Source organism: Herpailurus yagouaroundi, unplaced genomic scaffold (genome assembly GCF_014898765.1).
Source record: "Herpailurus yagouaroundi ecotype Mexico unplaced genomic scaffold, PumYag 192, whole genome shotgun sequence".
Lineage (NCBI taxonomy): Eukaryota > Metazoa > Chordata > Mammalia > Carnivora > Felidae > Herpailurus > Herpailurus yagouaroundi.
Window position 1 is genome coordinate 7,664,287 of NW_024412423.1, and position 12,218 is coordinate 7,676,504.

General features: G+C 39.6%; 1 protein-coding gene across 6 annotated transcripts in view; it reads left to right on the plus strand.

Annotated features, from left to right (window-relative positions):
* Positions 1-3,367: 3,367 nt before the first annotated feature.
* The window catches only part of DMXL1 (Dmx like 1), a 146,459-nt gene continuing 137,608 nt past the window's right edge, over positions 3,368-12,218 (plus strand). Inside the window, exon 1 of one of the 6 annotated variants that reach the window (XM_040444292.1) lies at positions 3,368-3,979. In XM_040444292.1, coding sequence (XP_040300226.1) covers positions 3,893-3,979 — 87 coding nt within the window. In that variant the 5' untranslated portion in view covers positions 3,368-3,892. The remainder of the gene's footprint in view (positions 3,980-12,218) is intronic. The other 5 variants (XM_040444294.1, XM_040444295.1, XM_040444293.1 and 2 more) reach the window with 5 other exon arrangements.

Genomic DNA, 12,218 nt, shown 5'->3' on the forward strand with positions numbered 1-12,218 from the left:
AGCCATCCAGGTGCCTCAAGAGTTTGTTGAGATTTAAATGAAATAAATAAAACATGTATGACAGTGTAGAGTGGGTGTTTAATAAAATAGTAGCTTTTTATAAATAACTGCCCTTTAAATGCTTATGGGTGGAAAATTCCTCAACTGAGCAAGTGAGTATGAGCCAAGAGTATTTAATGACAATCTCCAAATTTTAAGAGGTATCAGAATTAATTTTTCTATGGTAACAATATTATAAATGATGATTAGGGTCCTATTTCATTGCTCAAATATCTATGTAACCTGTAATATCCCTGATAGATTTTGCGATAGCAAGCTTGTTGTTAAAAGTTCAGGCGGGTTCCTGGGGCAGTCAGTGTCTTAGATGCACCAGAAACCCTCATATTATTTTGATGAAATAGTAAGTTCATAATGCTTGTGTGAAATGCCAGCAACACAGTCCCCCTAATTCAGCCTTAGATATAGGATGAGGGACTCTGTTTACTTCCAACCTCCTTCATCAAGTGAGTGTTGGCAATGGGGCCGGATGTCCCAACTGGTGGCTCCCTTGGCACATGCACTGGGAAGGTAGGAAATTTACATTAAGGGTAATGAGAAGGATTTCAGGAAATCAGAGAGTGAAAAACAGGCATGACTGCTTCCCAATCTGAATTGGCTTCATACATATTCCTTTTTTGCCTCCAAGATCTCAGAGGTTAGCCTGTTTGTTGTTCTTTACACTGTCACCACCCACTGAGTATAAAGAAATTCCTCCTTCCCCTTTATTTATTTATTTTTTTAATTTTTTTCATGTTTATTTATTTTTGACAGAGAGAGAGAGAGAGCGCGCGCGCGCGCGCGCGCGCGCACACGCATGAGTGGGGGAGGGGCAGAGAGAGAGGGAGACACAGAATCCAAAGCAGGCTCCAGGCTCTGAGCTGTCAGCACAGAGCCTGACGTGGGACTTGAACTCACGGACTGTGAGATCATGACCTGAGCCGAAGTCGAAGGCTCAACCGACTCAGCCACCCAGGCGCCCCACCTCCTTCCCCTTTAAGACTAGAACTTCTTCCACATTGCTCCAAGGTCAGGTGTACTTAACTCTGCCTTTGTAGTGTGAAAGCAGCCATAGGTAACACCTAAATGACTATGCATGGCTGTATCCCAATAAAACTTTATTTAAGGACATATGAATTTCATGTATTTTCATGTGTCATTAAATATTCTTCTTCTATTCATATATATATTTTTTATATTTAAAAATGTAAACAGCATTCTCAATTCTGGGCTGTATAAAACCAGACAGTAGGCCAGAATTGCAGAAGAAAAAAGATACATTACAAGCATTTAGTTGTGTCACTGAAACAGTTCATCTGCTTTATATCAAAGACAGGTTGCTTAACAGGCCATTTAATAAAGTAGTAGAAGTATTTCTGATGAATAAGAAGCAAAAGAATACCCTTGCTTTCCATCAGATATTGTAGTGCCATAGTTTTAGATAGACTATAACATCCTCAGAACTTTTGTGGTAGTCTTAAGCTTCCCTGGAAAGTCTGATTTGTGCTGGGGTTTGACACTATTTGGAAAACCTTAGAAAGAGTAAGTGTATGTCAAAAGGTTAAGTTCATTTAATAATAGTAATAATAGTAATAATGGCTAACATCTATTGAATTCTATGGACCAAATACTGTTCTCACTTAATCCTCGTGATAATTAAAAGAAGAAAGTCTACTACTATCTCCCGTTCATAGATATGGAAAGCAAAGCACAGAGAGATTAAATAACCTAAGTGAGCAGTAAGGCCAGGATTCAGACTCAGGTAGTCTAACTGAAGGCTGAAGGAATTTAATTAAAACTAACAGATGTACTGAGTTGCAGGAATGAAAATGTTGTTGATAAATTAAACTTGCTGATTTTACAGATGAGGAAAACGAGTCTGAAAGTTAACAAAAACCTTTCCAAGGTCACACAGCCAACGTGAGATTAACACTAGATCTCAGATTTCCTAACTACCAGGCCACTGAATTTCTTTTATTCTGCTATACTGCATGCCCTTGAAAAGTAAAAGCTGGGCAGGACAGAATGAGTAAAACATGCTGGGCCAGATACAATTTATGTGGAACACAGAGAAAACGTTATTTAGAGTCTAAATATAAAATTAAGTTAAAGCCACCCTGAATAATATTTTAAATTAATAATTAAAATACAGATTAAGTTGTAAGTATGTCAGACATCAATAAAATAGTTTTTTAAAACAAATTAAGTTTTAAGTCCCTTCTTTTGATAAAGAAACTGGGATAAATAATGGAATTCACCTACATCTGTCAAATTGAAAATGGGAGATGGCTCTTAAATTTGGTTTTTAAGTAACTTTTTATTGCAAAATTAAATGTACACATTACAAAACATTTTGGCAAAGCATAAATAAAATTAATACTCCTCCCGTCCAAGTATTGGTGTGAAAGTGTTTTTTTTTTTCACCCCAGCAAAAGGATATAAAAATCAGTTTAGCAGTTTTTAAGAAACTACTCCTTTTAGGTGGAGAGTTCCTATCTACATTCACTCGTTTAACATTTACTCAACACCTACAGTGGAGCTGGCCCTGAGCCCCACACTCGGAATACAGAGGCGAACCACACAGTCTGTACTCAAGAGGCTTAAATATACGGAAGGAGACATATAAACAGACCGTTATCGATAATAACACAAAACTTGTGTCAAAATACACTGAGAGTATCTAGCGGTTGTGACACTAATCATTTTGGAATCCTTGGGTTTTTCCCAAACAAACGCTCAACGCAGGGCTGCTGCAATATTATTATCAGCACTAGTTCAAAACGTAGGTTAAGGAAAACTTAGCTGAAAACACTCCATTTGAACACTTGTCGAGTATTTAAGTCTTTCAAATTAAGCCCGTTTGGTGCGCTGGAAACGCGCGTAAAGCAGGAGAAACCACACGCCGGGATAACAGATGCTGAACGGGTCACATTTACTTGGAAGCCGACAAGCGCCGCCTTAGCGGAGCAGTGCCTGTTGGGACTTGTAGTTTCTACCAGGACAGAGGACACTGCAGCTCCACTTATAATGCACTTCTCCCTTTCAAGCTTTCTGGCCCGACAGATTAAGCCGTAACCTAAAGCATTTTTTGACAACTCTCACCTCATTCTGGGCTCACTGGGTTTCTGCTAGGCTCCTTACTTTGGATCAGCTCAGACAGACAGACTCACTTACCAGACTCACCGAGATTGGCCTGTCCTCAGTGGTGGGCGGGGCCCTACGTAGACTAGAGCTCGGGATTGGCCAGCATCTGACTAGACGAGGCGTTTTCGTAGCCACTTGCTGATCTGTAAACTGTGGTGAAAAAAGTGCGTCCTTTACCGCAGTATCCCTCTTCATCGCGGAAAGCCTCGCGATATTTCGGCTGAAGGGACTTAGCGACGCGTAGTGAGCGGCAAAGGCCAGTGGGGGTGACGGGCACCGGAGCCGGGAAGGGACAGGTCAGGCGGTGAAGGCGAGCGCGTGCTGCCTGCGCCACTGGGATCCGTCAGGGCCAGCCACCCCGAGCCCAGAGGAAGTGTGTGGACGCCGCGGCCCTGCTGGTCGGTGAGTCGGCCCGGGGTCTCGGCCTTTGAGTCGACCCCGAGCTTCACCTGGGCCTCCCGCTGGCTGTGACAGGTGCGCGGACGAGCGCGGCGCTGCGCCCTCTCGGCGGCCCGCCCCCTCCGGGCCTTGCCCGCCAGGGCTCGGGATGAGCTACGGGCCCCGGCTGAGCGGCTCCGGCTCCTGGCGCCTGTCGCTGCCTCCGTCGCCGCCCAAGAGCGGCCGCCGCCCCTAAGGGAAGGAGGGAGGGAAGCGGCCGCCGACCCTGGGCATGAGCCGGACGCGGCATCCGTTGCTGGAATAAGACGCAGACATGAACCTGCACCAGGTGCTGACCGGGGCTGTGAACCCTGGCGACCACTGCTTCTCCGTGGGCAGCGTCGGCGACCAGCGCTTCACGGTGAGTGAGGGAGGCTCCTACGTCGCCCGTGCCCGGTCCGCGCCCCTGAGTCAGCCGGGAGCGGCCCAGAATCGCGGGGCCGAGGCCGAGAACGCCTGGTCCCCTCCGCACTGGGGTCCCCGGGTCCGCGCCCCTGGGACCGGGCGGACCTGGCTTTTGAGAGCGAAGGAGGTAGAAACATGTCGGTCATCGAGGTACTGGCTCGGAAGTTAGAATGTTTTGTAGGATTTTTAAAGTTTCTAGGCTGACGTCCTTAAGACTGGGATGGTTTCCCACAGTCGTTTATCCAGAAATCGTTGTTGTGATGTGTATGAAGGCTTTTCGTTACCCTGCTCTATCCGCTTAAATTGTCAAATTTAGAAATAGTTGGGATTGGTTTCATTTCTTAGTTAAGGTCAGGTATATTGGAGTTGTTGTGTGTTTTTTTCTTTTTTAAGTGGGTGTCTTTTTTTTTTTTAAGTGGGTGTCTTAAAACAATTACTGATTGTTTGCTATCAACATCTAGCGCTGAGTAATACAGTGAAAGCGGTGTTTTCATTTACTTCTCTTCAAATTCACCCATAAATAACTTTGGAAAGAAAAAAAATATTTTTTGTAAACAATTCACTCCTGCCATCCTTTGAATTCCATGTGTAGCAGTTTAGAAATCCTGGGAAAGTGTTATTTATTTTAGATTGCTCACATCAATTACTTAAAGTTACGTTACAGTTTTTCAATAAAACTCTTCTGTACCTGAAAGTGACTCCTTTTTCATTTGTCTTCCTCAGATGTTGGGAAGGAAGAGGGCCCCAAACTTCAGGCTACTTAGCAGTATAGTGGCATTTTCTGCTTTAACTATAGTTTTTATAATAATTTCAAACTGTAAGTCAGGATTGGATATATAAACTTATTTATAATGCTGAGGATATTTGCTACAACTTGTGTTGCTCTCTCTTAGTTGTGATGAAAAGTAAAACTTATTTTTACATTAACAGTGAGACAAAGTAAAAAAAAGCTTCGCAGATCCCCCAGATTTTCTTCTCCTATGAATTGTTTTGTGGTCTTTGTCAGTCAGAATAAGTATTAGATTAAATAATAGTCATGATTTGACATGGTACAGGTGTTCCATCCCTAAATTGTGCTTTTAGATCTGCGGCAACTAAGTATTTTGCTCTTGGACAGTTTGTACCTCCACTCTGGAGATACTAGTACACACCTTAGCTTGCATTTGACATTAGCAGCTTTTGGAGATTCTAATTCTAAATGGTAATCTAGCCTGAATATTTAGGAGGAGATTGAATTCTGAGGGTCTCACTGAACTGAAAGTTGTAGGCTTTCTGTAGCTGGACACTGCTCTCTGCTCTTGCTATTTAGATGGAGGAAATAAACAGTGCCCTAAGGAGGTTTTCCTAGTGGAAGATTACAGGATGGTAACATCTCCTAAAGTTACATGAGTGCTTTATCCAATGCAAATTCTAGCAACTTTCTCTAAGAAGGCTTTCAGAATCTGTAAGCCATAGTGTGAACTTCAAAACACATGCAATAGACTGACCTATTTATACACCTAGAATATCCTTTTAAGTGTATATAAAACCGTGGTGGATGCCTCCATGTTATTTTATTTTTATTATTATTACTATTTTCTAATGTTTATTTATTTTTAAGAGATGGAGAGACAGAGTCTGAGTGGGGAAGGGGCAGAGAGAGAGAGAGGGAGACACAGAATCTGAAGCAGGCTCCAGACTCTGAGCTGTCGGCACAGAGCCCGACTTGGGGCTTAAACCCACCAGCCGTGAGATCATGAACTGAGCCGAAGTTGGACGCTTAACCGACTGAGCCACCCAGGCACCCCACCTCCATGTTATTTTAAAGAAGAGGTGAGGTAATGTGCCAGAGACTATATATGGTTATTCTATACCATCATGTAGCTTGTTGCTCAGTTCTGCGACCTTATTTTAATATCTATTTCCGGAGTGCCTGGGTGGCTCAGTTGGTTGGGTGTCTGAGTTCAGCTCAAGTCATGATGTCAGTGTTCCAGGATTTGAGCCACAAGTGGGGGTCTGCCCTGACAGCGAGGAGCCTGCTTCAGATTCTGTCTCCCTCTCTCTCTCTCTGCCTCTCCCCTATTCACGCTCATATGATCTCTCAAAAATAAACAAACATTAAAAAAAGTTGGGGGGCACCTGGGTGGCTCAGTTGGTTAAGCATCCAACTCTTGATCTCAGCCCAGGTCATGATCTCACGTTTGTGAGTTCGAACCCTGCATCAGGCTCTATGCTGTTAGCATGCAGCCTGTCTCCCCTCTCTGTCTCTACCCTACTCATGCTTGCTTGTGCACGCACTCTCTCTCTCCCTCTCAAAATAAATAAGTAAACTTAAATTTTTTTTTTTAATTAAAAAAAATTTGGGGCGCCTGGGTGGCGCAGTCGGTTAAGCGTCCGACTTCAGCCAGGTCACGATCTCGCGGTCCGAGAGTTCGAGCCCCGCGTCAGGCTCTGGGCTGATGGCTCAGAGCCTGGAGCCTGTTTCCGATTCTGTCTCCCTCTCTCTCTGCCCCTCCCCCATTCATGCTCTGTCTCTCTCTGTCCCCCAAAAAATAAATAAACGTTGAAAAAAAAAATTAAAAAAAAAAAAAATTTAAAATCTTTAAAATCTATTTCCATAAACTAGACTTTAATCATCTCCTACCAAGCATACTGCTGCTTTCTCCCAGATCTAAGGAAGGATTCTAGTGAATTCGATAAAAATAAATTTTTGTCTGTTTAGTATAAAGAGATCCCAGTTCTCTGTAATTTGGGTGGTAGTTTAAGGATTAACAGTCATCTTCCTTTGTACCCAATCCATCCCCGACTCTTCAACATTAAGTTGGTAGTTGTGTTATAAACCAAGTTTCGCGCCTTCGGTTTCCTTGACACCCTATACATCTTAAATTTATGTCTCTTCAAGTTGTTTTTTACGTTAAAAGGCAAAATCTATTTATTGTTTACTCCTTGAATTCTGTTTTTAACATTTTCCGATTTGTACTTGATAGGAAGGTAACAGACCTTAATGGTAGATGGTATATATAGACTAAAAAAATCTCTAAATTTCAGTATTGCTAGAGGGAGGGACCTGAGATCTTCCTGTTGCAGGCCCCCTTGAAGAATGGTTTTATTCCTCCTGGTACTTTATGCCTTTTGTGAAGACATCCTGTGTTTGTAATTCCTCCCTTTGCATGTTTGCAGATAACTAACTGTTCTTGTTTTGAAAGATTACAAGAAATGAAATCCTGTTTTCCAAATCAAGTCTGACAGGTTTCAAATTGAAATGAAATTGAATGCCTGCCCTCATGAATTCTAGATTTTAAAATATGCCCTTAGTAATACAATTTGTCTAAGTTTAGATACACTTTTACTACTTAAACTGGCATCAAATATTTTGACTTCCCTCTTAGTATGAGAACTTCTGGAAGGCAGTGACCACGTCTGTCTTGCTGTCAAAGCACTTTATTTGCACTTTCATTATATCATTAACCAGTATTGCTTTGTGTGTGTCTCCCATGGTTTCCTTATGACCATCTAGAACAGTGATTAAAGTAGTGGTGACTCCTATTAGTAGAGTCATTACTTGGATTTGATTTCCAGCCTAGTTCCTTACAGCTCTTTGTATATCCATGAGCAAGTTCTTTTATACTCTCTAAATTCCTTTTTTTCTCATCTGTAAAATAGAGCTAAAGTGTTACCTATTCATAGTGTACTATGTTCAGTGTTTATGTAAAACCCTCAAAAATGACAGTTATTATAAAATTCAAGTCATGCTTATTCTAATGCTTGGCACATAAATACTGGTTGAATTGATGCATAAGACATACAGAAGACATTGGGATATAATTAAAATGCTGTATTTTAAAATAGCTTTAATAATTTATATTTGAGTCCAAATAAAATATTTCTATTAAAGTTCCTTTAGGGACATTTTGGTGGCTCAGTCGTTAAGGGTTCAACTCTTGATTTGGGCTCAGGTCATGATCTCACTGTGGTGAGGTTTACTTTGGGCTCTGTGCTGACCGTGCTTAGCCTGCTTGGGATCCTCCCCTCTCTTAATGCTCCTCCCTGACTTGTGCACAGGCTTTCTCTCTCAAAATAAATGAATAAACTTAAAAAAGTTTCTTGAAATTTTTCTCAGTTATTTGTTACGTGTTTTACCCTCAATATCAGGTGAACAACGGGGAAAAATTTCCTGTACACTAAGCAAAAATTCTTTATTTTTTCTTTATTTAACTGAATTCTTCCCTTACTCTTTTTTTCCTTGTTAATTTCCTACTGCTTTTAGAGTGAAATATGTGAGCAACCTGGTCCTGATCTGTTGAAAACTTTTGTTTTTAGAATAAAAACTATTTTGTTTATAAAGGACAAATGATAAGTTAAAAAGAGTCACAGTTAATTGGAATCTAGATTTTCTAGTATTTCTGTGAATACTGATGACATATATGCTTTAATATACAATAGATTGTTTTTTTCTTTTCATAGCTTATCTATAGTTAGTGTTGAAACTGTGTTTCAAGTGAAATGGAAAGGGAGGTAATTTATAAGGGACAGATTGTGTTAATATTTAGGACTTCCTGTCTCTAGTTTGAAATTTAAACATCTTTGCTTTAGAAGAGAAAGCAAACATGTTAGAGCTTCAGGCTCTCTTTTGTGTTAGACAACCCAGTGTTCACAGCTAAGGGGACCCAGATTAGAAGTCAAAAGACTGACTGCAGCTCTCTGGGTGTTGGTAGAGAAATGGAGGCTGAATTAGCATTCACCTGCCAACACTTTCTGTCATAGTAAGCATCCTTTAGCTTTTTGTTTTGTTCTTCTAGGGAAATCTTTATAGGTGGGAGGATAGAAAGGGGTTTTTTGTTTGTTTTTGGAAGGGGCTTGTGGGTCTTTGTAAGTGGAGAGAATACAAGAGAGGAAAATTTGATACTATTCATATCTGGAAAAAGATTTTTGTGGTTCTCATATGCCATCATGTGGAACTAAATTGGACTTCTTTTTAAAAACTGGCCCTCTTTAAATATTATACTTTAAATAGTATTAATGCCGTAAAGATATTGAAGCAGTACTAATTTTTAACATACGGTTAAAAATGAGAAAAATGTTAATTACAACATACCAAACTCAAGTCATTTAACCAGGAAATATACCAGAAAGAAATTGCTTGGAATATATACCTGGTATGGTTGGTTAAAATGAATCAGTGAAAACAAAAAATCAAATTGTTTTCCAAATTCAGATACTGGCTGTTACAGTCTTGGATAATTTTCGAATTTAGAATATTTGAAAAGGTTCTCTGCCAAAATTTAAAGTTAAAGGGGCGCCTGGGTGGCGCAGTCGGTTGAGCGTCCGACTTCAGCCAGGTCACGATCTCGCGGTCCGTGAGTTCGAGCCCCGCGTCGGGCTCTGGGCTGATGGCTCGGAGCCTGGAGCCTGTTTCCGATTCTGTGTCTCCCTCTCTCTCTGCCCCTCCCCTGTTCATGCTCTGTCTCTCTCTGTCCCAAAAATAAATAAAAACGTAGAAAAAAAAATTTTTTTTTAAATTAAAAAAAAAATAAAGTTAAAAATGATGATTCTATGCTTGATGGCACATATATGAACTCAGTTCTTCCTGTGCATCTTGTTTAGTCTCAAAGTTAGTAAACCTGTTATTTATGTATTATCGAAAAGAATTTTCATTTGTTAATTATCATTGGATAGTAATAGATTTTTCTGATTACAGATCTCTTGATAGAAGCAGCTCATGTATCAGTTGTAATATATGCATATTAATTTTGAAGACCAAATTGTATTACAGTTTAGTTGATAAATCAGTGCTGTTCTTATTATTTTGATAACCTTACACAATATAGTCAGGGCACCTTCAAATGGGTTTTGAGAATAATTTATTTTAGCCAAATCTTTCAAACTACTTCTAAATTTTTGTTTAGGAATACTATGTATTATATTACTCCTTTGGTTTTTATTTAAACCAGGTTGATTGATTACTTTAAGAATTTAGTGGTACGTACTTAGCCCACTTTAAACCTGCTTTCCCTGATTTTGGTGGGGGAGGGAGCCTGGTGTAATTCCATGCTTATTACCTCACCATGTTGTATATACTCTCGAGATTGAATTAATTTTATTTTTTAAATTTTTATTTAAATTCATTGGAATAGTCCATTAGAACTATCCATAAGAAGATATGTCTATTCTAAGTGATTTTTGGATGATACCTTGTTTGGGTTACCTGTACATATTCATCTCTTTTTTTCCCCAGCTTTATTGAGATATAATTGACATACATCATCATGTAAGTTTAAGGTATACAGTGTGATGATTTGATACAAGTATATATCGTGAAATGTTTATCACAGTAAGGCTAGTTAATATGTCCCTTACATAATGACCATTTTGTTGTTGTTACGGTGAGAACATTAAAGCTTTATTCTCACAGCAACTTTCAAGGACATAATGCTATATTGTTAACTCTAGTCACCATGCTGTACATTAGATCCCTGGAAGTTATTCATCTAACAGTTGAAAGTTGGTACCCTTTGGGGCGCCTGGGTGGCGCAGTCGGTTAAGCGTCCGACTTCAGCCAGGTCACGATCTCGCGGTCCGGGAGTTCGAGCCCCGCGTCAGGCTCTGGGCTGATGGCTCAGAGCCTGGAGCCTGTTTCCGATTCTGTGTCTCCCTCTCTCTCTGCCCCTCGCCCGTTCATGCTCTGTCTCTCTCTGTCCCCAAAATAAATAAACGTTGAAAAAAAAAAAATTAAAAAAAAAAAAAAAAAAAAAAAAGTTGGTACCCTTTGACCAGCATCTCCCATCTCCCTCAGCCCTCAGACCCTGGCAACCACCTTTCTAGTCTCTGTTTTTATTAGTATAATGTTTTTAGATTCCGTGTATGGAATACATGTATATCACATTTGTCTTTCTCTGTTTATTTCACTTAATATTATCCTGTCAAGGTTGTCACAAATGTCACGATTTTCTTTTATTTTAATGGCTGAACACTATTCCATTGTGTATATATATTATATACACATTTTCTTTAACCATTCATCCATGTTGGACACTTAGGTTGTTGCCATATCTTGGCTATTGTGAATAATACTGCAGTGTAAATATGGGAGTGTAGGTATTTCATTGAGATAGTCATTTCATCATCTTTGGATATATACCCAGAAGTTACTTTGCTAAGTCACATGGTACTTCTATTTTTAACTTTTTTAGGAAACTTCATACTGTTTTCCATAGTATATATATTAGTTTACATTCCCAACAAGAGTGCACAAGAATTTTCTTTGGTCTGCATCTTCACCAACACTTGGTGTCTCTTGTCTTTTTGATGATAGCCATTCTAATAGGTGTGAAGCACTATCTCATTGTGATTTGCTGTATATTTCCCTCATGATTAGTGATGAAAAACTTTTTTTCATGTACCTATTAGCCACTTCAATGTCTTTTTGTGAAAAATGTCTATTCAAGTTTTCTACCCAGTTTTTAATCAGACTGTTTTCTTACTGATTTATATGAGTTCTTTATATGTTTTGGATATTAACTCCTTATCAGAGATGGTTTGCAAAATTTTCTCCCATTCTGTAGGTTGCTTTTTCATTTTGTGAACGGTTTCTTTTGCTGTGCAGAAGCTTTTTAGTTTGATGTAGTCCCCCCCACCTTATTTATTATTTCTTTTGCTGCTTGTGCTGTTGGTGTCATATCAAAAAAGTCATCACTAAGACCAATGTCAAGGAGTTTTTCCTCTATGTTTTCCTTTAGGAATTTTATGGTTTCAGGTCTTACATTCAAGTCTGTGATCCATTTTGAGTTGATTTTTGTGTATAAGGGTACAGTTTTATTCTTTTGCATGTGCATGTGCAGTTTCTCATTACCATTTTTTGAAAAGACTATCTCCATTATGCATTCTTGGTGCCTTTGTTGAAGATTAGTTGGCTAATTAGTCGGCCTTTTGTCTGTGTGTCTGTCTTTATGCCAGCATCATACTGTTTTGATTACTATAGCTTTGTAATATAGTCTGAAATCAGGAAGTGTGATGGCTCGGGCTTAGTTCTTGCTCAAGATTGCTTTGGCTATTTGGGGTATTTTGTGGCTTCATATGAATTTTGGGCTTTTTTTTTTCCTGTGAACAATGCCATTGGTATTTTGATAGGGATTGCACTGAATCTGTAGATTGCTTTGAGTACTATGGACATTTTAACAATAGTCTTCCATTCTAAGCACACAAAATATTTTTCCTTT